This window comes from Sinohyriopsis cumingii, chromosome 2 (genome assembly GCF_028554795.1).
Source record: "Sinohyriopsis cumingii isolate HCF-2022 chromosome 2, ASM2855479v2, whole genome shotgun sequence".
Classification (NCBI taxonomy): Eukaryota; Metazoa; Mollusca; class Bivalvia; order Unionida; family Unionidae; genus Sinohyriopsis; species Sinohyriopsis cumingii.
This window is the reverse complement of record NC_142962.1, coordinates 104,123,379-104,150,883: the sequence shown is the minus strand read 5'-3', so window position 1 is coordinate 104,150,883 and position 27,505 is coordinate 104,123,379. Positions and strand designations below refer to the sequence as shown.

General features: G+C 35.0%; 1 protein-coding gene across 1 annotated transcript in view; it reads left to right on the top strand.

Moving 5' to 3' along the window:
* LOC149805529 (uncharacterized) overlaps nt 1-26,709 on the top strand; it is a 37,425-nt gene extending 10,716 nt beyond the window's left edge. Inside the window, exons 2-5 of the mRNA XM_089950133.1 lie at nt 4,941-5,025; nt 8,656-8,814; nt 19,790-20,010; nt 26,408-26,709. Of these exons, the coding sequence (XP_089806259.1) occupies nt 4,941-5,025; nt 8,656-8,814; nt 19,790-20,010; nt 26,408-26,618 (676 nt within the window). The 3' untranslated portion in view covers nt 26,619-26,709. The remainder of the gene's footprint in view (nt 1-4,940; nt 5,026-8,655; nt 8,815-19,789; nt 20,011-26,407) is intronic.
* Nucleotides 26,710-27,505: the final 796 nt, after the last annotated feature.

Genomic DNA, 27,505 nt, shown 5'->3' with positions numbered 1-27,505 from the left:
TTTCCTTATTTTCTATTTATAGTATGTGTATGAAGCAGTTCCAAGAAATCAAATGGGTTTCTTGAATGTGAAACCACGTGTCACAGATTCATTATATTTTTATACCACATATGTAGCGGACCAGTCTAAATTGAAAATAAATGGCTTCAGATATCGTGATAAATGGGCTTGATTGATGTGACTGTTGGATGTTATAAGAATGAAAATGTTGGAGGAGAGGGATTTTGTTAAACTTAAAAACATGCTGCATCCAGAAAAGGAAAAAATCATAAGCACTTGAAAAATTTTGAGATAAGAATTTGATAGTGATGTCATACAACATTTTTGGACTTTACCACTAATCACGCAGATTACTGTAGACATGTAGACTAGTTAAAGTGAATGTTATGCATAAATAATTTATCAATTGCAATTACTAATTCACATGGATTTATCCGATTTGTGACAAAAAATTTAATTTCAGATTCAGATAAGTAGCAAAGCTAAATGTACGTTATTCATAGTTTTCTGTAAGTATGACATGTAATATAATTATAGATTGCTCTTTGTATACTTAGATTATGCTATTTTGCCACTCATATTAGTAATAATTACACTTATACCTCTCTTGGGGTTTGTCATGTTTGAACCTACAACAAATCAATTAAGGTTCGCATTTAATACAATTTCCCTTTGATTGGGTACCTGGGTAACTGATTGTTATGATTGACAGGTAAATTTTGGCATCTCTGTACATGTGCACATCATTGTTTTATAGATCATGTGTGTTTTTGTGTCAGCCATGGGAAAATATTCTTGTGGCATTGTCTTGGTGTTAAAACATCATATAATTTTACCTGTCAGGATTATCTTCACATGTTTCAATGTAATCAAGGTAGTAGGTTCATTAATTGTGAAAAAGAAATCATCAGTGAAAGATTTGCTTTTTGGTTAATGGCTGGAGCACTATCATAAAATCTCAGACTACATCATAATACAGTTGATCTTCTGCTGATGGTACAATTATGTACAACTGATCTCACATTATCCATCTCAAAGTCATATTTAACAACAACTTTGGTTTTCTCTGATGCGAAATGGCCAATAATCAATGCACAGATTGATTTTGGAAGCATGTCACCATGATTGGATGGTTTAGGCCAGAGAAGTTGATGGTGGTAAAAGCATCAGAGCTTTTCCATTTTCTTGATGTCATGTTCAATATCATACAATTGATGCATAACACAATCATGCCTTCATATTGTGTGTGATGCTGCATGAAATCTTGTACTGCAGATACAAAATTCATTCAAACACATAATGGCAGAACTGCTCTGACTGGAACTTGTATTTTGATGTGGTGCAAAGAAGTTCACATTTGTGGGAATCACTGGGAACACAAATGCAGATTTTCAAAAATCCTGGTGGCACTGATGTTACTGCTGCATTAGTGAAGCTCCCTGAACACTGTGAAGAAAATACCCTGGTACTTGGAATGATATACAACTTGATTCTAACAATGATCAAAAATCTGGGTAAGCACCAATAAATCAAGTCAGTGCTGCATATTACCAGCATGATCTCACCTACCAAGTACCAAGTGATATCCATGTGTATCAATGTGCTGGGTCAGCAATAAGCCTTATAATTTTTACCAACATGATCTCACCTACCAAGTACCAAGTGATATCCATGTGTATCAGTGTGCTGGGTCAGCAATAAGCCTTATAATTTTTACCAACATGATCTCACCTACCACCAAGTGATATCCATGTGTATCAATGTGCTGGGTCAGCAATAAGCCTTATAATTTTTACTATCACAGACAATCTGTGTTTCCAAAGATTCACAACAGTCTTGCCGAACACAGCATTGTTCATTGGTTTAAAGAAATCCTAATGAAATTCACTGGTTGCTGCAGTACGATGGTTTGTATTTGTTTGTATGTGGAGAACCACCTATGTGTGCTGGTGAAATTGTAAAGCTTCGTGGATTTTACATATAGCATCCCAGCTGCAGATATAATTGCAAATTCATATGTGAACTACATAGTTGAGCTTGCCGTGTAGATTTGGTACTAGCTCACTAGCATCTAGTGTTATTTGTAATCTTGCAATGATATGGGGACAACCACATGCAGGACACTGACAGTGCTTCTGGTGCCCACAGATAGTTTTTAAGAGGTTTGTGAAGCCTTTCTGGATATAAATGTGAATTTAATAAAACTATCCAATATCACTGTTGCTGTCATACTTATATCCATGGGATTGATCCACTGGAACTCACCAACAGGCATGGGCTGTGTCATTCAGGGTTCATATGGTTTTTGAAGGTCCTTGACAATTTGGGAAAAATGAGCTAGCATTTTCAAGGCCTCGAAAGTTTGGGAAAATAGAGTGGATTACCCTGAGGTCTTTAAAAGTCTTTGAAAATTGAAATAAGCCCACACATTTTAATTTCTTTCCATAATCACAAATAAAATTGTCCAAGGTTGTTAGATTTGGATGTAGTCGAGTTTTCATGATTTCTTTCTTTTGATGAACCGTACAGTTTCATTTCATCATTAAACAATATTGTAGTATTTTGCTTTCATTGTTTTCTCATATAACATAACTTGTATACAAAATGTTAGCAAAAATAGGTCTTGGAAATCTATGTTTATGGTCTTTGAAAGTTTGGGAAAAGTCTTTGAATTTATCATTCAGAATTCTGTATGAACCCTGTTACTGCACAACCAGAAAGATTGTTGGCATCAAGATGCTTGATGTAACTGTTGGGACAGTGGTGTCATATTCATCCACATTTATTTGTAGTGATGAAAACTGAAGGTCTACATAGTCCACCTTGCTTCGTGTAGTGTATGATGGACTAAATGATTTATTCCATTTATTGTGTATAATATTTGTTGATAAGTTGATCATTTTTTTGCAGTTTTAATGTTTCTTTATTGAACTGAGGTAATATAGACTGATTTTTACTTATTATATCAGTTTTCTGATGCAGCCCATACATTTTTTGAAACTATTGCGAAATGTTTAACCTGAAAAAATTGAAAGTTACCTGATCTGCATCTTCACTAGCCAAGGTTCCGATGTGTTAACCTATCTACATTTTGGTGGATCGATCCAATATTTCAGTGCTTTGGTTCTGTGAATTTCATTGGATGTGGCAGCAAGCCACTGCGTCCAATCCAAATCAAGTTGTTCAGATTTTTATTCTACATGATCGAGACAAGAGGAGCTCACAACTGGAATAGATTCCTAAATAAGTAATTTTCCACTGCTGGTCTGTGTTAAATTTGCACAAATACATCCTTTTCCTCAAATACACCTGTGATGGTTTCTCTCTGGGACATAGTAATACTTTCGATGTTAAAGGATCCTTTTGAAGTCAGTTGCCTACACCATTTGTGGATAATGTACAGTACACCACTGTTACACATTAATTAGTTGGCATTACATATTAAGGGAGCAGCTCATTAAATCCAGTCTGTGTCACTATTACAAAGCACTGAAATATTGGATCGATCCACCAAGGTGCAGATAGGTTAACATATCGGTTAGTGAAGATGATTTGGCACTGGAGAGTTTGAATTATTCTCAAGTTTCAGTGCAGTATTTATATTGATCAGTGTTACTCTGATGCCTTCTTTTCAGCTGCCAATATTCCTGAAAACATATAGTCTAGTATATTTGGTTGTGTCAGGTGTAAAACACTATAATTTTTCACCCACAAGATGAAACATGCCCAGTATTCACAATGGACAAGCAAATTTTCTTTTTTATTATATTCTCAAAAGCATGTATTTAAAGTTTATAACCAACTGAAGTAGCAGATTTCTTATGTTAATATTGGCCATATATCATTTATGTTCAGCTATATTTTGTGCATTGTAGTATGAAAATATGAATACTAACATAATTCTCCTTCCTAATTCAAGTTAAGAATTGTAATACATGTACTTCAAAAAAAAATACAAGTTGAAAATTTTTTTTTAAAGTTTATAGTGGAATTTGATTCTGGTTTTATTCTGCATGACATTTGAATGCTTCCACTTGATCCCACAGTTGATGACATGGCAGACAATATTCTTTGCTTATAATTCTATTGCAGTCTATTTCTGTACAGAAGTTCTTGAATAAAAAAGTCTAACTTATTTCTCTGGGATAATCCATTAATTCATACACCTGCGTGAATTAAACAGCACTGTCAGCAGATTTTTTATAGGGGTGGAATTCTTATGGAAATGAACAGCGTGTAACTAGAAAAATATTTTTCTTAAAATGTTCAGTAATAGGAATTTTTACAAGCAAATTTTACTCTTCACTGGTGATGGGTACTTGTTGACCATATGTTCGCAGACATGTTTAGCTCTTCCAGGAATAAAGGACAAGTGCTGTTTGGCTTCTCCGTGCCCTGTATGTAATACGTATGTCTCGGTCACTTGGTGAATGAATTTACAACTTAAACAACTTTGTTGGTTTGCAATTAACAAAAATTAAAGCTAAATTAAAATATATAAGGACAGCATGAAAGGTAACAAGTTAATGTGAAAGGACTGATGAAATCAGATGATGTGCATATTTTGATATAAAAAAGGACATTTTGTTAAGTAGTTATTTTTATCTATTTTCATGCTAAAAATTGGGTTGATGAAAATCCTCCAGATTTGAAATAAAAGCTCATGACCATATTTTGCACATTGCTTGATCTGTCCTAAACTGACCTATCTCTTCTGTCCACTGTATTTTATATCATAATTACTATTCACATGTTTTATGTTCAGTTTTAGCAGAATATTTTTCTCCATGGCTTCCAAAAACAGTATGTAAACAGTAATATCATACAAAATTATAGTGGGATCAAGCATGACAAACCAATACATATGCATGACAAAGATCATATACTTTTGGATACATAATTTATTCCTTTTACATTTCTTCATCTGCAACCATCCATAGAACAATAACAACAGAGGCTTCCTCAGGAACAGCAGCAGAAAAGAAAGGGAACGTGAAGAAAACAAAGAAAAAGCCAGTTCCTGGAGTATGTGAGAATATTTGCTACTAAGTTTGATACTGTTTGCATTTTACTCAAATTTAGTCAGTTACAGTGCAACCCCGCTATAACGCGACCCAAATTCAGATATAACACGGTCATGGTGTGGCTCCCGAATTTGCGTATATTCATTTGCTTATGAAAAAAATTTTTTTGGGTCCAAGTACGTGAAATAGTGTACACAAAATGTATTATCATTTTGGGGAAGAGATCGCATATGAATTTGAATATAATATGATTGTGGTGTGGTTCCTGAAATTTTAAATACATGTACATGTATTTTTCTCGTACCAGGAATATTTTGTTTTTAAGTACGAAAAATAGTGTAAAACATTTATTATCATTTTGAGGAAGAGTTCACATATGAATTTGTAATCAATACGATTGTGGCGTGGTTCCTGAAATGTTAAATACATGTACGTTTATTTTTCTTGTACCTGGAAATTTAAAAAAATTTTTTAAGTACAAGAAATAGTGTGTAAAATGTTTATTATCATTATGAGGAAGAGTTAGCATATGAATTTTAATATAATATGATCATGGCATAGCTTCTGAAATTTAACAATTTCGCCAGGTTCTTGAAGTGTTATGCCAAAATAAACATTATCGGAAATGTTACTTATTACTGATCCATGAGTAAAGCCAGTAAGTTGTCTTTGTGATTGTCTTCAATTAATTCTGTATACAATCATTGCTCAAACAATAGCTGACATGTGTTTCTTCATTAATTGCATACACAACCAAGAAGCAGACAATGCGGTGGTTGATAAAAGATTCTCACAATTTAATAAACATCAAAAAATGAAAGCCACCAACACGTTTGCTGGGCTTGGTGATGTTATTAGATGCAGTCAGTTGACCAGTAAATAATGTCTGCTTTATTCGCTGGAAATTGAATGGCTATTAAATTGTACATGCATTCAGCTTAAATATTTTTATAAAAGTGACTCGTGACCATTGCAGGTCTACTGCACTTAGTTCTCGGGTTTTACATGGGTATGGTGTTTGTTTATGAACTCGTTATTAATTTCCTATTTTTTATAAAAATTATTTACTGTTATGGAAAAGCAAGTTCACAAACTCAAGTCATTCTCTGCACATTGCACAATGATTAGCATAGTAGTTTTCACACATTTCTTTTGATATTCACAAAATCTGAAGTAAAAGTTATATGCATGCTGAAAGCATGTGTTCATTGTTAATTATTCTTGCTGTAGTCATACAAGTGTTAATTATTGGAAATTTGCAATGGATAAATGTACACAGAAACGCATATGAGAAAATTTTAGCGGTATGAAATTTGTACAGACACCATTCATAGACCCTGGAACATAATGAACCGTATATGTGTTTCTTTTTTCTTAACCTAATTTTGCTGTTGATTTTTCCCATTGAATTCAGACACATAATGATGTGTGACAAAATTATTGAATATTTTAAATATGTATGTAATTTTTGCAATGGAATTACATGTATTAAGGATTAACTGCATGCCATGATGGTAGGATATCAGATGGTAAGTAAATGGTGTTAATACTCTGTTCATGCTGTATATTAGATGTTGAATTCAGACACAATGATCTGGGACAAAATTATTGAATATTGTAAATATGTGTGCAATTTTTCAATGGAATTACATGCATTATGGATGAACTGCATACCACGATGGCACGATAGTTAACTGTGTTGATACTCTATTGATCATATACATTAGACATGAATACATGTATATGTGTCAATGAGTTTTTCTCTGAATAAAGTAAAATACTGTAAAACCATACATTAACGTGACCCTGATATTAACTCGATCCAATTTTTTGGACCCCAATTATGGCATTATAGCGGGAATCTGCAGTACTACATGTAGAAATTTAAAGTCTTGGATTATTTCTTAAAATGTTGAGTGCTTCATTATGAAAATATTCATGACAAAGCCATTTAAGGTTTATTCAGTTCTTTGAACTTTGCTGTACATAACATTCATTCCATGCATTTGTTATTCTACCGACTTCTTTTATATATAATGTGTACTCATATGGCAGATCTACTCAGTGCCTAATTCATTATGCCTATACATTTTGTTGCCTATACCTTCTCCTGCATGTAATAAAAGGTAATTAAGAGAGGCCCTGTGATGCATACATGCAGAGAAGGCATTGGACCTTTTAACCCTTTACCTCATGCAAGCACCTTTGGATGCCTCTACTCCATTTGCATGGAAGCGCCTTTAGACACCTCTACTCCATTTGCATGTAAGCACCTTTTGAATGCCTTTACTCCATTTGCATGGAAGCGTCTTTTGATGCCTGCTGTAAACATTGGTCATTTTTAGCCAGTTTTCTTAGCGCCACCTTCAGGGAAAACCCCCTATTAGATACCTCATCCATTGCTGTGAATGACCATTACGTCAGATCATGTGGTTGCTATTTATGCTCTGGTCGAAATCTGCTATTTAAAGTAACTAGGTCTTATTCTCCACTCTCCAAAATGGAGGCTGTGGATTTTGTTCAGAACTTTTCATTAGAATCACAACTATGAAAGCTGGGGCCCGGAGTGGCTGAGTGGTCTAAAGCGCTTTCCGTTACGGATCACTGCCATCTCACCTCGGATTCAGCCAATGTGGGTATGTGAGAAAGCTTGCCAGTAGCTTCTCGTAGGTTGGTGGTTCTTTCCGGGGTTTTCCCCTGTTCTTAATCCACCATTAATACTGGCTGCCATGTAAAGCCTATCTTGTGCTGAAAAATGGCGTTAAACCCTACAACATCAACAACAACTATGAAAGCTTCAATAACTTAGGTAAAGGCTCTGATATTGATGTAGGTAGCAATTAGTTTTTATAAATTATCAAATTCAAATGCCTTAGTAATGTAGACGCAGATGAAGAACTTGTAAATTTCGAGTATGAGAAATGGCAGCTACGGTTGGTCATGCGGCTTCACTGACTTTGATGGTGAACAAGTTCTCTCAAGATTTTAAAGCACATAACAAATTCTTATGTGAAAAATAATTACAGAGCTATAACGATCGATCTTTATTCTTAAATTTTTTCATACATAACAGATGTGTACCAAAAATGTAAAATGGTTAAAATTGCTGTTAAACATAAAATACACTACACAGCTTAACAGTTAACAGGCAGGCCTATGTGTATGGAGTTGAATAGGTAACAGGTGTTCTATTTATAACGCACTGCACTGGGTAACTTTGCTTCGTGTATATCAGAGGGCTAAAATGCCATGCACTCTATGAGATAAAGGGTTAAAAGAGTGTAGTTTATGTAAAAGCTATGCCATTGTATTTTAAGAAATTTAGTTTTTTTTGCATTTATCTTTATTTTGGATGCACTGTGGGTCTGCCTAAACTATATAGCCAGGATTGTGCTGATGTGCCATTAAACTCAATGCATGCATACATGAGGTGTAAGCATATGTGTTACATATAGAAGGCTTGTGTTATAGTAATATTAACCTAGACAGTATATTAGTCATATGATAAAACATGCTAGAATTTAAATTAAAAGACAGAAATGTTTTCTGATACTCAAATACTTGTTTCTATTAATTCACTAGAATGTTTGAGATAATGGTTCATGCAAAGAAAAATCAATTTTTTCCACAGCTTAGTGAGGTATTGCAAAATGTTTTGTATTGGTTTGAAACGGAGAAGGCTCAAGGGGCAGCAAGACTTCTACGCTCACCAAAGCGAAGATTAGCGAAGGCAACCAAGCTTAGCTATGGAGTTATAAAGCGCAGGCTAGATGAGCTTGATCCAGTGCAGGTATGATAGACATATAGTTTACTGTTTAAATGCCCCTTTTTTTATCTGTGGAGAAGGTATTTAGTGTTACCAATGACTGTCAGTAACATGTCATGTTATGAATGTAATGTGTGTGTGTGTTTGATTTGGATTTTTAATGTAGCTTTAAAAAAATTTCAGTCATATCGCTACAGTGTCTGCAGTGTGACAGTTTACAGTGATGTCTAGCATTGGGGCATAATGCTGTAGACATGTAGCATGATGTCCCACCCATCACATTATCCTGGCACCAGGCTTAAAACTAACCTCTTAATGCTGAGCACCTAACGAGGCAGCTGCCTGTACCATTTATATAAGTCTTTCCTATGACTCTGCTGGGGTTCAAACCCGTGACCTCCTGCATCCGAGGCAAATGCTCCAACCACTAGGCCACTGGAGTGGTCATGAATGTAATGAATCTCATTTCTACTCACAAACTTTTAAAGGATTGAATACATTCTAAGCAACTTTGGCATGAGGCTTTCCATTAAAAACACTTGTGGGCCATTGGCACAGATCCCTATATAAACAAATGCAAAATTAAAAAATAGACAGAGCCATTTGAAAATGTAAGGGACAACCATTACAATTTTATTGGCTGAATATGTCTTGTAATTGCTCTTGGAACAACAAAGAAAACATTATTTTAGCTGGTCATAAGGGGGGGGAAAGGGCCTATCCAAAAATGAATTATGTGTAACTGTATATCACTGTATTTGCAAAATTGATGCCATCCCATCCCATGTAGATTTCTGTGGTCAGTTGTTTGTTGTTTTTTTTTCTCGTTTTTTTATCATTGTTTGAAAAAATTTAAAAGTGTTAAAGGAGACCAGAAATCAATGGAAATATAGAATGATAATAAAAGCACTATAGAAGAAAACCTTATTCTGAAGTATTGTCTGTGACCGTAATGCCAATATTTTAATATTGGCATATCTTCTAGGAGCTTTATTTCTGTGACCTTGTATGCAAAATTTCTGCGCCTATTCGGTTACTTTCAGGATGTGACGTCATAGTAGCGACTCCAGCATCCCAAGTGGGAGTTGCCAGAGTAAAAGACAATGCCGTTTTGTGTTGCTTACAGGTATAATAGCACATTAAGAAAAGCCAGTGTACAACATTTTTTCTTTTCCAAAAGATAAAGGCATGAAGAAAGTATGGATACATTATTACAAGCGAGTCAATTTCAAAGCAACACCATAAAGCACTCTCTGCTCATTGCATTTCTCAGAGGAATGTTACAAGAAGGATCCTGAAAAAATGGCAGCTCTAGGATACGCAAATGCCAGGCCTAGACTTAAAGTTGGCGCTGTTCCAGGCATACTGTTGGATATTTTAAATCCTGGGAAAAGTGTTAAACATGTAAGTTACGAAAACAGGCAGAAGGCCGAGTAAGTGACCACAAAATGCAACAATCAATTCACTGATCTTTTATCTACACCAGCAGTGCTACAAAAAATCTGATAGCTTGACACCCAGGGCACCTCTTATTTTAGTTCAGGCCAATCCTGTATTCAAAGTGAGGTGCCCATCAGACTTGTCGAAACAAAAATTGTTTGCCAGATGAAACTTTGAACAAACTGAAATTGTTGTTTCATTGTGTGACAAGGGTGTGCATAAAATAATAGTTTCTCATGAGAGTCACTTTAAAACCACATGTTTATTTTCTGACTCTTTCTTTGGTGTGGTAAGATACGATTCTAAGATCCAGTTTGTACCAATGATCTGACAGTTACAGGTCAGGTAAGGTTATCTCCAGGCTCTACACTCAGTTATAACCCTCTGTCTTATGATAACATTAGTGTAAGAAGCTGGTGTGCATGTGTTTTCTCTGTTTGGGAGAGTTGTGACCTAGCCATTAAAGTAGTTAAACCATGCCTTTGTTTTATGTTAATCAGAGAAATAACATTGAGGTGCGTCAGTTTATGTACTGGCAACAATTTTTGTGCATCAAATTGGAAAAGTTTGCGTATTTGACCCATGATGCTTGGGTAGATAAAACACTGTATGCCTAAAATCATCTTGACATGAGGCTGAGCAAATTTTTTCAAAAAGTTCTTGAATTTGATCAGAAGTGACAGGAAATTTACTTTTAAGCAGATGGAGATGGATAAAAAAACTTGTAGGTGATGACATCTTGCTTTTGATTATCAAGGGCTATTTTTCTCTCTTAAGACATAAGGTGGAAGTCTTCATTCTCTTTAAAATATGCAAAACAGCACAGTTAATAATTTATAAGACCTGTATCAGTGTAAGAATTGGGAAACTGTCATATTTTCTTCCACAGTTTGAAACTTAAGATATATTACATGGTTAAAATATTTATCAAAATTTTAAGTTATTTTTGTATATTTTAGATTGAGATCTTCAGGTCGTATAATTTTAGATATTTTAACTTTGTGAGCACATTTCAGTTTTTTTTTTAACCCAAAAAATGTTTTGATATATTTATACATTATACCAAATCATGACACATCTGAAATATTTTAATGCTGAGGATGGAAATGTGTTTTTTTTTTTTTATATAGCCAAGAAACAGACAGACAGACAAATTAATTACTATTCATGTATGATAACAGTATAAAAGTGTTGATTTCCCAGAGAGACCAACTAAAAATAACAATGAAACATCGACCTAGAAATGTTTTGATGAAAACAACAGAAAGAAGAAATACGTCGTAAGAGAGGAACCATCTTCAGGTTTATATGCATCCAATAACTTTAAGGAAATGACCAACAAAAAAGCAGTATACAAAATATTTATGTACAGAATGATTAATTATTCACTCATCTTACTAATTCATCGAATCAATATAGGTAGTTATTTTTTATTAAAATTAAATCACTCTCGCAGTCTTGGAATGCAAGATATCGTGCTAGCACATGGTAATTGTGAACTTCCTGTCGCAGTGTACACACACATTTTATTGAAGAGTATCTTATTTAATCCATTAAAATATAAAAAGGAAATGCATGCAAATATTCATAATAGTTTGGAAAAGCAAGAAAAACAATACTTACCAATATGCTATTGCAATTTCTCACACACAAGACCAAAATTTGGATCACTTGCTGATGTGAAGTTAGTCATTTAATTTGGAATCACAGTTCATGAATCGAAACATTTGAATATGACCTTGCAGTTTACACACTTGCGATTGACTGGAATTAATGAAACTTCAGAGTCATGCATATCATTATATTCAGTGAAAATTGGGCTTTCCAGCGCATATAGGTATCATCTTTTGTAAATGGCTGAGATATTTTGTCGGAAAATTGAACCTATGTTTGGAAGCTCACAAAGAAAATTTAATTTATACATATATTTTTCAAATTTATATGAAAATAAAGGCCGTTCTCTGCTCTACAATGTGGTGCTATATTTAGGTGTTGACCTGGTGGCTTTGGAGTTAGAATGGAATTTCCCAAGAGAATTCAACTTTTATTACTTTCTTTGTGAGGCCTTCAGCTCACCGAATCTTGACCAACCGTGAAAATGTGGCTTTTTTTAGATGCAAATTACTGTTCATTCACTTATTTTGATCAACAAACCAAACAAACAGTTAAAAAGAGCAAGAAATGAACCTTATTTCAGCATAAATTGTAATGTTGGTAATGCATCTACAATGACGATATGGCTTGTAGAAAATAATAATTTGACACTGACTATTTTCACTTACTCTGTTAGTAACGGGAGTTAGTTTTAGCAAGTTTATAATATGCTGCATTGCTAATTTATGCTTTGTTTTCCCTTCTTGTGCCATTTCAGTAGAAATGTCAATGAATGCTTGAAATGCCTAAGTTCAAATTATAGCCTAGAAGGCATCAAATGGAAAAAGTTCTATTGTTGGCAATGGTACGATAAATTACAATACTGGGTACAGACTACCATACAGTTCTAAGTTTGTAGTGATAAAGGAAATTTCTAACTCACGATATTCTTGAAAATTAATATTTTCTTTCATGTAAATATGGCAGATGTTGCTATTACTAGTGCAGTGATATGCTGCATATAAATCTTCTTGTGGAAAAGCATGTGGACTGATGAATGAACCACTCTGATTGGTAAGTGCAGGAATTTTCATTCGTTTACACTGTTTGATTCAACTGGGGCTCTTTGACAAAGTTTGAAGACTGCTTGCCTGACATAACACATTTCTAGTTGTTGTTGTCTTTGGGGTAGCTCTTGAGTGAGTTTGGATTTTTTTAGCCGTGATGTTTATAGTCTGTGTGCCAGGAACAGTGTTTTCTGTTATAGTTTGTTCCGCACAGCATCACAAATTTTATCCTCTCCGTAGTTCAGTAAATTTTTAGGTCAGCGTCATTAAATGTATCTAACAGTACAAAATTCTTCATATGTATTTAAAACTAATTAGGTAGATTTAGCTGCATTTAGTGATGCTGTCTTGAAAATTTTTTGAATTATGCCTTCACATAGGATAAAATTCACCATTCTGTATGTAACAAACTATAGTTTCTAGCATAATACCAAATAGCTAGACTTTGTGTACATATGTGTATGTGTTCTCTGACTCAAAATGTTTTGTATGGTGTGTTATCAAATTTGGAAAGTCTCAGGTTGATATATGGATGTTTTTTGTTTTTTGTTGTTTGATTTAATAACAACTCAATCAGGCACACAGAAGACAACAAGGGTTTCTTCATTTTAAAAGTAGTTCTAGCATGTGGACACCATGACTGAGATGGTCTGACTGAGAAAACCAGACTGAGGTATAAGAAGAAAAGGTTAGCAAAACAGCTAGATTTCTCAAGTTAAGAAATGATCAATTTTGTATCAGTGGCACAACCCAGGTTGACTGACCATGGAGATCCCGCTGGAGAAGCCCCAGGTGGAAATAATGGTATTTACTTAATGCCATTGCAGATAGTTGGTGTGCCCACCTGTTGCAGACTTCACTACTGTCAGTGGAACTTGTGAAATAGGAGAACGGCCTCTACACATCAACCTTTTAGAAAATAAAGGCTGTCGTCAATGCCTTTCCCTTCTAGAAGGATTGACTCTCAGACAAAAGGGTACTCATTATATCTGTTAACTCTGTAATGGTGACCTACCTCCTGAAACTGGAGAACCAAATCACCTGACCTGTGTGTTTTGATTTGGCAGTTTCTATGCTGGTACAACAATCTCCATATCAGCATACAAATCAGATCCATTCCCGGCAGACTCATTGTCCTGGCCAACACTCTATCCAAAAGGGTGAAGTCCTTCACACTGAATGGTCTCTCCATCAATCGGTCTGTACTTGAATCTGCGCCCACTGGGGGTGTCCAGTCATCAATCTTTTTGAGCTAAGGTAGAATCACAACTTGCCTACCTTCATCTCTTCAGTCCCAGACCCAGAAGTATGGGCTTTGGATGCACTGTCGATCAGTTGGAAGGAGTAAACCCCCCCCACCAATTCTGATACCAAAAATGCAAGATGATTCTGATAGCCCCATGAGACAGTTCCTGGGTCACCAGTCTACTCGATCTAGTGATAGATCTGCCTAAGAAGATTCTGGCCAACCCAAATTTTCTCAAGCAAACATGGCCTGAGGTATTCCATCCCTGCCCACACCATCTTCTTCTGCATGCTTCTCCCATCCAGACAGCCTTGCGAGACAAACATTCTAAACATTTGATTGTGGAGGGAATCTGGAGAGCAAGAAGGTTTACAAGGGAAAATGGTATGTTTTCATGGACTGCTTCCATCTCAATGACATCGCTCCTTTGAATGCCTCAATCCCTCAGGTAGCCAACTGTTTTTCTCTGGCTATTTTGAGGAGAATGTTCGCCCCATTTACTATCAAAGACTACCGTTCCATGATTTTGAATACATTCCGGCATCATGGAGGATGTGATATTGGCCATGATAAAGACCTTTCAGATCTTTTAGCCACTTTTGATTTCAATCAACCAAAATCCCTCACCCTGTTTCCAGAAAGGAATCTGTAATGGGTTTTTACATGGCTCAGTTTGAATCAATTTGAACCATTAGCCCACACTTTGCCTACGTTATTTTCATACAAAACATGTTTCCTAATAGTTATAGCTTCAGCATGTAGGGTAAGCAAGGTTCTTGCACTGTCTGTTGACCCAGACTATCTTCAGATCAGATCAGATCAGATGGTTCAGTGGTTCTTCTGACATGACCAGGCTTTGTAGCCAAAAATAGATTTGTATTTGTCGGTAACCAGAGTCATCATTCATTCAATCTCTTTCATGGAGAAGTCAAGAGCAGCAGCCATGCAAAACCCTGTTGGTGCACTCAAGTACTACTTGATAGGCACAGAGACATGTAATGGCATGTACAAATGCCTCCTTCTTCTGTGAAAGCTGGGACACAGGATATTGTCCCTAAAGCTTTTGCTTCATGGCTGAAATAGGTTATATGCTTTGAGGTCTGACAAGATCAGAATTGCCTCATGAAGATTACCACTCATGAGATTAGGGCGCGAGTTATCGAGGGAGCGGTGTATCTGGTAGGTCTGGTGGCAGCCGCACAGATGGCCACCAGACCCAGTTAAAATAACCAACACAACCTATCAGCTTCGCTGGATTTGCCAGTGAAATTTTGTAGGCAAGAAGATTTCAATAATTATCTTCTTAACTATATGTTGGGGTCACAGATAAAGTGACCCTAAGCTGTGATGCTTATGAAATTATGGAATGAGTCATTGCTTGAATGGGGAATCCAGCCATCATTCCCTAACGAGATACCTGAGGTAGAGGTCGGATGCTCCGCATTCCCTCCTACTGTTGCCTGTTTGTGTAAATATATATGGAGGAGAAATCAAGTTTTTAAGTTATTATGTTTCTCCAAGAACACTTACCCAATCACAGTACTTAAAAACCCTCCCTACCACATGAGCATCCTTGTTAGTATATAGCTCAGCCAAAAACTAGCAACACCTGGTGGTGGCAAGAGGGGTAATATGCAAGAGTTATGGCCCCATGTCTATATGAGGTGGACAGAAAAAGATGATTTTTGTCTTTTAGTAGGGCTTGAGTCATGAAGTAGCAGGCTAATATTGCTAATGTAATTTGAGTAAGTATTCTCGAAGAAACACAGTTTACTTAAAATTTGCTTTTTGGGGCAAAATTCCAGAATCAATTACAAGACTCTCTGACATTTAGCACACTCTTTGAACTAGTGGTATAGATGTGCCTTTTGCTTTACATGGCTCTTCACTTTAAATATTTTTAATGTTTTGGTCCATTTGTCCATCCATCAGCTATCCACTCTTTTGTTTCTGGGGCAAAAATGCACTGAAGGTATCTCTGAAATTTGATGAGCATATTCTAGTGAATAAATTTATATATGTCTGTTATGTTCGCAGTTCTTAAGTTTTAATATTTTTTTATACTGTTTTTTCATCAAATCCACCATTCACGTTTTCATTTCTGGAGGATGTGATGCTGATCAATTCAGTATATTCTTGGTAAATATGAACTTCATCTGTATCAAATCATCCATAAATCATTCTCTCTCCAAACAGGCAATTTGGTTGGGCAGAGGACTCTCTCTTGTTGTGTATTGTGCCCCCCCCATTCAGGATATATCAGTTGCTGTGTCTATCAGTCTGTTTGGCAGTAAACATTTTTATGGGTCATTGCTCTCTAAACATTCAAGATATTCCAGCCAACTTTGTCTCACATGTAAAGTGAGTTGCACAGATGTGCCAATCTTGAGCTTAGAAATGCAGATCAATCCTAGTATAAACTCTTGCATGTCAAAGGAGGTGATGCTTTGCTTTGAGATGTGTCCCGTGATGATGGTCTAGTGTGAAGGTTTTTTACCCTTTTTTGACAGAGTAAAGGTTATATAAAAGTTTGACATTGTAATGATTATATTTGTTTTTTGTTCTTTGCTTGGAGAGGCTCTGGGAGGACTAGTGGTCTGAGGTGGTCGCCTTTACAAGTCACTTACACATCTCACCTCTGTCCATGTGAGTTTGCTGAATTAAATATTATGTTATGTCTTAGTTCCTTTTGGATGAAAAAGACTGTCTCAGCAGCTTTTTAAGTTGCTGATACCCAAACTTTGCTTAACTGTCAAACAATCACTTGGTACTGCTTGATTTGTTTGATGACCAATGTATTAGCAAGTCAGCGAGAGACAGCTTATTATTCATACTGTACAAGTGTGCACTAATTTTAGGTTAGAAATGAAATATGGAGAACATAAATAGTACTCTTCCCCACTCATCATCTTTGCTAGCCAAGGTTCCAAAATGTTAACCTATATGCACCTTGGTTGATCAATGAGATTAATTCAGTGAATTTTACTGGTGACATTATTTCACAAGTTACCTCCATTAAAATGTAATTGCAAGTAACCAGTAGTGTGTAACAACTGTGCATTGTAAATGGTCCCAAAAAATGGTGGAGGCAATTGACATCAGAAGGATACTTTGTAAGTTTAACATCAAAAGTATAACTATGTACCAGAGAGAAGCCATTACAGGTGTATTTAAGAGAAAGGATGTATTTATGCAGACACAAACTGGCAGTGGAAAATTGCCTATTTAAGAGTCCATTCCAGTTGTGTGTTCTCATTGTCTCAATCATATAGATATTGCTTGTACAAAGCAATGAAATATCTTATTGAGCCACCAAGGTGTAGATAGTTTAATATATTGAAACAAAGCTAGCGAAGATAACCATTCATATGTCATGTACGTCATTCACTTTGCAAAAACAAAGTTTATGTATTACTTTTGATACAATTAGGCAGAAAATCTTCCTAATTTGGAGGGATCTACATATGGTGCCTGGCAGGGAGCTGAATATTTATTATTTACCATTGTCTTTCAAGAACTTAAAATGAAAATGCAACATTTTGTTGGCATGTGCAATGTTTCTCTCAGGCAGAGTAAATAACACCTTTTTTTTAGGGGGGGGACAGGACCAACAGGTAACTCGCGTATAGTATGAGAGGGGCCCTAAACTAGATTTAATGGAACCCTAGGCATTGGGATATCAGATTTTTTTAATTTTTTAGGATATAGTAAAATTGGTAAAGCATAGTTTTGGAGATAGTTTGAATGGAATGTCTTCTTACAATACTACATAAGCCTGATTAGTGAAATGGTCAACAGTTTAGTTATGTAAGTCAGGTAAACAATAACATGCCCAGTTTGGGCCTCTTGTTAATTGAACCATGCATTACTGCTAATGATGCAATACAATATTAATCATTTTAAAAAATATAAACACGATATGTACCATGACATATGAACATTGAAGTGCCCTCCTTGTAATATATATTTAAATAAAGCATCTGAACTGCTTATAGCAACATTTTGGGCATAATTTCCATGAAAAATAGGGATAATGAATGCCCGTGATTGTGTACTGCACTTTATGATTGGTCTGTTGAACAAATGGGCACACATTTCTGTTGGCTAATGTTAGCATTATGAATATAGCAAGTTTAAAAATGTAACATACAGCAATTGTTGTTGTATCTAATATTGGCTTGTGGCATAATGTGTAAATAAAATTCCAAAATTGAAAGCGGACAGTTACCTGACAGTTTAGACACAGGACATATAGTATTGGATTAACAATAATGTTAACCATAATGATGTAAACTAAGATAAACATAAGTATTAACAAGTTCCTGGTCAAGGATGGCAGACTGTTAGAATGCTGACGGACGACACATCAGTAAAGGGAAACTTGTTTAATTGTCTTTTATTTGTTGATCTCAGATAGATTAAATATGTGTGTAAACTTCTCTGACACTTATCTTTAGCAGGACTGATGAATAGTTACAAGTATTCAATATTACTGTGTGCAATTAGAACTAAATATATTTGACAAAAGTTGTTGAATAATTTTGATCATCGTAATCTTTGGGGGCAACTACAGTAATTTTAAGGATGACCAGAAGAATCTGCTTGGCAACCAGATTTTAAGCAGGTTGCCTTTAGATAACCATGGATTATCCTCTTGTAAAATATGCAAAGGAAAGAGTATTTTGATGAATGAATTTTGAGTATGACAGTTATAAGGTCATTCCTGTTTTCTGCAACAGAAAGCAAATGTGTCCAGTTTAAGGCAACAAGTTTTTCACACTGGCTATATCATTCTTATATGAGGCTGTTTTTATGATGATTAAAATGGTGTATTAATCGTTTTTCTTTTTTATTAAAAAGAAACATGTATCAGAACCACATCATTTTACATCAAATGTCTTCCAGAATTTATATCAGTATGATACACCAAGACATCAAGTGGCTTCATCTCATTACTTATGATATTTTAGGCAGCACATTGATTTTACAAAGATGGATTGACATAAATTGGACTTTGTGCAAGTTGTTAGAGAGACAAGTTTTCATTTGAGTATGTACTCAAACTGATTATGTGTTTTGGAAAAGGTGCCAGAACTTGACAATCAATTTATAAAGTTTAAAGTCTGATCTCTAAATATAATTGAGTCACTTCAGATATTTTAACAATATCCTTTACTTATCATCAGAACTTATCCAGTGAGTTTTATTCTTCTGTACTTGTATTTTAATTCACTAAAATTATCAGATATTTGATTGACAATCTGAAAATGATTTTCATTTTATTATCATATAACCATTACCTTTTATGTGTACAATAGTGAAATGTGCTTTTGGTATACTGTTACACAATATGTTACGTATTCCCTATTTGTCTATCTACTTATCTATCTACTGTAAGTCACAATTTTTTTACTGAGTCACAAAATGTTATTGCATGGAAACTAAAGTCATGAAAATATTTTCACTAAATAGGATATGATAAGGTACATGTATTGGAATAGTTTAGTGTTAACTACTTACGAAAATTCTGTGTCACTAGTTGAAATTGACTGTATCTGTGAAAATGTTTATATTCTAAAATATTATAATTCACAGTGTGTATTTATGTATTGTGATAATTTGTAGATCTACATCCCAAAATTATCTGTTTCAGAAAGTTGTGAAAAGCCTAGTTAAGAAAGAGAAAAAGGAACAATATCAACCCAATAAAAAGTTTAGTAGTGCTGAAGAAGAATGGGTTGGAAAAACTGTTCTTGATTTACAAAGTAAATTCCAGTCAGCATCTTTAAATCACCTTAAAACAGAACTGAAAGAAAAAGGGATAGATGCATCACAAACAACTATTAGGAAGGCCTTAGAGAAACAGGGATTCAGGTGTGTATAAATAAGTAAGCAACACGATATATAAACTACACTATGCTGTCAAATATGTAAGAGAGTTATAGCAGTGCTCTGAATTGTCTTTTTATGCCCACATTATTAATATGGCATGTAGCATTATTGATTTCCGTCCATATGTCTGTTTATCCATCTTTCAGAAAATTTGTTAAGTAACCTTTATAAGTGTTAATTCTATTCATAATTTCTTGGTAATCAGAATGACTTTAACAAGTATTTCCCACAGATGGACATAGATGTTTCAAACTGCAGTGTTAGTGTTGATTCTTGAAGTTAGTCTGGCCAAATGGTTAGATTGGTTTTGAGTTAACTGACTTTCTAAACAGCAAACCTGTGCACCTTTCTGCCATTTCTATACCAATTCAGCACCAAAACATTGATGCATGTCTACTGTAAAATTTAGGTGACTATACTAAATATTAGTGGTAATATATGCCGCATAGATCTTAGAGGCTGGTACTGTTTATTTCTTGTCATCTTGTCTTAACTTTCATTAGAATCGTAAAATATGCCACAAGGGTACAATGAAGCAAACTTTTGGTGCTGTGGATGATGGGCTAAGAGAAAGCTTGGTAGCCACTGGATAGAATGAGTGAAAGCTTGATAGTGATTGGATGAATTAATTGAAAACTTGGTAGGGTTATGTATATTTGATTTATTTTATATTTGATATAATTTAATTGTTTGTTTGTTAGTTTTAAATTTTTGTTATTCCATTGCTTGCTATTGTAATGTAACTGGAATAGTGTTTAGTTCTGACTGATTTTTGTTGTTAACCTAAACAACTTTATAGAGACATTGTATAAAATGCTGACCTAGTTCCTGACCTTGATTCAGAAATCGGTGAGAGTTGTCGTAAACAACATTTTTTAATATAATTCTTTCTCAGAGTAAGATTCAATAAGTGAAATTGAGGCCATACTTGGAGTACATGGCAAATAACATGTAGCAGTTGTTACAAACTCTGGTTTTTCCACAGGACTGACCCACATTCAGGCATCTGTTTTGCATTGTAGCAAGATTTATTATTGATGTTTTGAGAAATAATAGTTTTTCTTGCCATAACACTTGAGAGATCAAAGTGTTTTATGTTGTGACCAGTTTGGGGCTAATTATTTTGTTTTCTTCAATTTATTTGGATTTCAAGTTTGTTTTCCCTGGAAATACTAGTGCTCTAAATTAATTCTTGGACAAAGACATTTATCAAAATTTACACAGAATTCAAAAACAGGAATATTATTTTCTGTGATTCAACAAAGAACTGTTGACATGTCAGTACGACGCTGACCACAGCATACGTCATAGCCTTCCATTTAGGATTTCATTGGGATTCAAACTCAGTTTCCTTAGGACTTCTAACAAACAAGAACTGCTCCAGTGGCATAAGTGGTTAGAGTGTCTGCCTCGGATGCAGAGGGTCGCAGGTTCAAACCTCAGCTGAATTAAACCAAAGACGTATTAAATTGGTACTAACAGCTGCCTTGCTTGGTGCTCAGCAATAAAAAGTTAGTGTTAAGACTGGTTGGCCTGAATTTAGTATAATGTGACTAAGTGGGACATCATTCTGCATGTCTGTGGCATGATGCCCCTGTAGACATAACAATAAACAGCCACACTGCAGAATTCCACTGATCCCACAGGCCGTATTCTAGAAAAGACGGCTTCTTTGTAACTACGGCATAAGAGTATACTTGTCCGTAGACTTGCATGCACTTTCCTAACAGTATTATGCTCTGTTCATAGCAGCTGCCTTATTTCCGAGAAACAGGCTGGTTCTAGTTTCAAACTTTTGACCTCGGTATAGCTTATAGCTGTATAGCTTAGTTAGGAGAGAGCAGACCAGTTTTCTAACTTGTAATCTTTGCTTGCAGATTCTTTGTTCAAATTCATATCTGGTACAGAACCAGTCTGTAGGTATTTGGTGCTAAAGGTCAAGTCAGATTTATTCTAGTTGATGCATGTGTTAGAGCAAATTTTTTTTTTGAAATACTTTCACAGATGGATTAGAAAAGACAAAAAAATCGATTCAGAGATGAATACATGAATTACATACTTTAGCATTCCATTCTAGGGCATCTTCACGCCCCTTGCAGGCTGTGTGGAAATGATTTTAATATTGGTCATGGTAAAACAAAGAAACCTTGAATTAACTCATTTTACTAACTCCAATACTAAGGTAACTTCTTTTTTTTCAGCAGAACTAAATTGTGGACACAAATTTTATAAATGCAGAGGTGTTATGTACCGAGTTCTTAATAGAACACGGACTACCCTTAGCGGTAGAAGACTACATTGGCCCTTTGTTCAACAGATGTTTCCTGATTCCAAAATTGCAGAAAATATGCATGTGCAAGAACAAAATCATCTAATATTGTTAGGTTTTTAGCAGAAGATACTTCACTTAAAATTGCAGAAGCCATACAGATTGGGCCATTTAGTATTGCAACAGACAGGAGTAGTAATTATGATGATAAAAAGTTGTAACCAGTCTGTGTAAGAGAATTTGACATTGAAAAGGGCAAAGTCAGAGTACTCTTCTTTCATTACCAGAATTAACAGTAGATTCCACTGGAGAAAACAATTTTTTATTTGCTTGATAATGCTTTGAATAAATATAAGTTGGCAGAACAGTATGGGGTTTTCAGCTGATGCTGCATCAGTGATGACTGGAATTCATAAGTGAGTTGCATTCTATATTTTGAAAAATGTCTCCATCATTGTTCATATCAGGTTGTCTCTGTCATATGATGCACCATTTGCTGCAGAAAAGGCTGCTGATAAATTAGAAGGAGAACTCGTGAAGAATCAAGTTGGCACTCTACCTGAGAATTTACTTAATACAGACAGAGTTGATTTTTTTCATCTTATTTCCCAGCAAAAAGACCCAATGACTGGAAGATATAAATTTCCTCTTCTCTGTCAGGTTATGAAAGAAATATTGGTTCTTTACCATTCTAATGCTGACTGTGAGAGATTGTTCAGTATTGTTAACAAAAGTAAAACTGAATTCAAATCCAGGCTCTGTAACCCAGCACTTAGTACTCTACTGGTGTGCAAAACATTCATAGTCTCAGCTGGCATAAAAAATGTTTCGAAATGCAATATGAGAGTCTGTTGCTTTTTAAAGTTCAAAGTGTTTTATATGAAAACTTGAAGCAGTTAATTGATGTTAAAAGTCCAGAGGGATAAATAAATCATTTTGTACATATGCTTATTGAATTTTTATCATGTTATATGTGGATTATTATTTTTCTGCTTGGATAACTCTTTTTGTCCATTTGGATTACACTTTTTCATCACCAGGGGTTGGCATGTATGCAATGTTTGTGTCAGTGAACAAGAGAGTTTATTTGTTTGTACAAGGGTACACATACATGTAAAATGAGAGTTAATGAGTAAATTTTAGTGGTTGCATAATTATTCCTTTGGATTTTTAACATAGCTTTAACATTTTTCCAGTCATATCGCTACAATATCTGCAGTGTGGCAGTTTATAGTGATGTCTAGGATTTAGACATCATGACACAGACATGTAGCATTATGTCCTACCCAATCATATTATCCTGACACCTGGCAGACCAGTCCTAACACTAACCTCTTAATGTTGAATGCCAAGTGCAGCAGCTGCTAGTACCATTTATACAAGTATTTGGTATGGCTCAGCCAGGGTTCAAATTTGTAACTCTCACATTTGAGGTGGATGTACTAACCATTTAGGTCACTGGAGCGATCTAAGTAAAACTTAGATTACCTGTATATATTAAAAAACTAATGGATCCTAATAACTATACTCACATGAAAAAAGATACAATTTTTCTTGTGTTTGTATTCTGTTTAAATATTACTTTGGTTTAAAAATTGACTAGATAGATGAAGAAGAAAAAGTTTTGATTTAAGAAGTAGGAATTGGCTGTAAAACTTTAACTTTGGCAAATTTTTATGTGCCAAAATAATTACTTGCCCGAACATTTTCGTAAAATATTTGAAGCTATACAGAATGACTTTTTTCTACATAGACTGTTAGGAAGTAACTGGAATGTTGTCTTGAACACAGAACTTAATAAGAAAGTTGTTGTTGTTGTTATAAGTTTTAACACCATTTTTCAGCACAGGATAGGCTATACATGGCGACCAGTATTAATGGTGGAGGAAGAACTCATGAAAACCCAGAAAGAACCATTGCCCCATGAGAAGCTACCAGCAAGCTTTCTCACATACCCACATTGGCTGAGCCCGAGACTCGAACCCACGCATGCAGTGGTCTGTAACGGGGAGCGCTTTAGACCATTTGGCCACTCGGGGCCCCCTTAATAAGAAAGAGGAAGTAAACAGAACCCATCAGTTATCTCAAACTGTAATAATTTTCTTGAAACAATGATCTTCTAGACATTTAGTGAATCAAACATCCCACTCTTTACTTGGAGACAATTTGATCCTGATACTTTTTTGGGCATCTGATTATTTTGTAATAGTGTTAAGCTTAATGGTTATGTTGCTGATTGTGGTGTATGTCATGGAAAATCTGCAGTCCTTTGATTAATGTTATTAAATTTCGAGTTACATTCAGAGCCTAAATCATTATCTTGTTGGAAATTAAATTGTTCTCATTTATGAGTTAGAGTATGTAATAAAAATTGTTAAAATAACTTTTCTATCATGATCAGTGATTCACAAAAAACAAATTTCTGGTAAACCCACTGTTGGTAGAGGATCACACAAAATGTCAGAAATAAAATGTTAAATCATTAAATGAAAATTTCATAAAAACTTAAGTAAAGTATTTGTTAATAAAACCATGAGTGATTCAGGATCTGTTCTAAATGTAATTACTAATGAATATAGATGAGAAAAGAGACATGTGACCTATGTTTTTTAATTTAGAGGACTATAACTTGGAAACTTTAATCACATTGATTACTGAAAATGGAATAAAAGTCAATGCAGACTTACTAGAACAATAGGTTAAGTTTATGAGAATGTTTATGGAAGCTGAAGCTCTTTTGGTAATTATAGTGATGCGACAAAAAACTATTTCCTGCTGCTGATGATGATGCAGTTAGACTTGATGATTAAGAAAAGGCAACATGTGAAGGATATTTTATGGCTGAAGCATGGTAATATTGTAAAAAGTATGAATTATGATAAAGCATCTGCATTAGATTGATTTTCAGTAGCATTTTATGATAGTTTATAACTGAATATTTTAGAGCATGTTTAGGATCATGAAATGTAACTTAGCATACATACCATCTATGCTCGAAGTCCGACTGCAGACTGCACAGACCAGATCTGCTGTCACATAATGTGCTGGCAGATCTGGGTCTGTGCTGTTTGTTAGGAGTAATCAGTAGAATAAACAACATAGGCCCTAATCTGCTGGCACATTATGCTATGGCAGATCAGAACCTTTGTTGTTTGCAGTTTGACCCGACTTATAAGCAAGTAAGGATGGTATGTCATCATTAGCAGAAGTATCATGGACCATATTAAATTTTGTGTTATACATTGGAAATTAACTAGACAACCTGTGCTTGTGGAATACCTAAATGGCCCCAGTTCTGACAAAATTAATAATTGCCAACACAGAGATCACTCTGCCAACTTGTTAGCACCGATGTTTATGTAAAATGTGACCTTTTACTAGAGCAAAAACTTCCACTAAAGTACAATGAATTTTAGTATATATTGAAGGTTTTACAAAAATTGGGTGGAAAAATTTTGAAGTTATGATAAATCTGAATTTGTATAATGGCACTCACAAGGTTTTGAAGCTGCTCTGACTTTTTGAGCACCCCAAGTTCAGCTTTGGGGACTGCTCTAGTGGCCAAGTGGTTAGAGCTTCCAAGTCAAATGCAGGATGTTGCAGGTTCAAACACCAGCTGAGTCATATCAAAGACTTATAAAAATGGTACTAACAGCTTCCTCACTAGGTGCTCAAAATTAAGAGGTTAATATTAGGACTGGTTGACCTGGTGTCAGGATATTGTGACTGGGTGGGACATGATGCTACATGTCTGCAGCATGATGCCTTAGTGCTAGACATCACTATAAACTGCCATACTGCAGAAATTGTAGCGATAAGAAAAATCCGAATCACACACACACACGCAGAAGAGTGCAGCTTAGGTGTTATTATGTAACACACTAGCTAGTGATAGTGGTGAATTTACCACTGTTTGACTTTTGTGTGAGGACACATGATGAAACATGAATTACACAATAACCCACACTTTCTTGGCAGTTGAATTGGTCAGTAAGCTATTATGCAATAGTTGATTGAAAGTTCTCCAACTCTACTAAAAATATTCAGCTTGAATTTCATTGGATTGTCTGAGCATAATGTACAGAAAATTTTCATTTTGTTTTATCCCAGATATTGCTGGAAAGATAAATGCTGGGAATGTGTTCCAAGTCTGAAGGGAGTACATCAGAAAAGATCTAGTCACAAGAAGGAGAATGCTAATACAAATACAGAAGAAGAAGAAGAACATTTTGATGATGAAGAAGAGGATGATGATGATTTTCTGGAATCTGAAGATGGAACTTTCAGTGACATGGAAGATGGTGTATCTCTGGACTCGTAAACCTATGATTTTGGTATGATTCATTGTACATTTCATTATTACTGTAAACTTAATGATATTAAATATGTCTTCTTTCAAAACCAAAACAGAACGTCTTTTTTTTCTTCTTCTCATTCTAGTATTTCATGCCTGGAAACTTATGATCTTACAGCATCATCAGGACCATTGGTTTTTGCAGCTATTTAAAATCAACAAACAGGATTATTCTCAAACACTATTCAAAATGTTCTCTAGCTTAGTGAATCATGACAGCTGAAAATATTTTTAAAGAATTGTTATTCATCAAAGTGGCAAAATTGCAACAACAAAAAACCCACAATTAAGCATGCTTTAGGGCTATTCCATTTAAACATACATGTTGCCCAGGGAAGGTACGTTTTAAAAAAATGTATGCTGGTTTACTCAGATTACCCAAAGAGTTCATCTGAAAACAATACAAAATTCTAAATTGCATCTATGGGTGACTATTCTACTTTAAAAGTGCCTTCCCTGCATCCCATGTATATTTTACTGGAACAGCCCTTAGAAGACACATTCATTTAAAGAGCATCTTTTCATAATGGAGAAAAATTATATAACTTTTTTTATTCAGTTTACGATGGCATGAATAAAATGACCTCTGAAAAACCACTGAGTCATTGAATTTTGACCCAGTTTGAAAGAGCATTCTGACATAGAGGGCTTGGTTTAAGCCGCCTTGGAACATTGAAACCAAGCGGTTTAAACCAAAAAGACTAGAAAAAGACAACCATGCACAAATAAAATTATCTTTTGCAGCCGACACATTTTCTTCTAAATAATTTTATAAATTTGCCTAATAGCCTATAATGAGTACTATAACAATGAAATATCTGGGATATAATTTGTGCTTATATAAATTTACATAA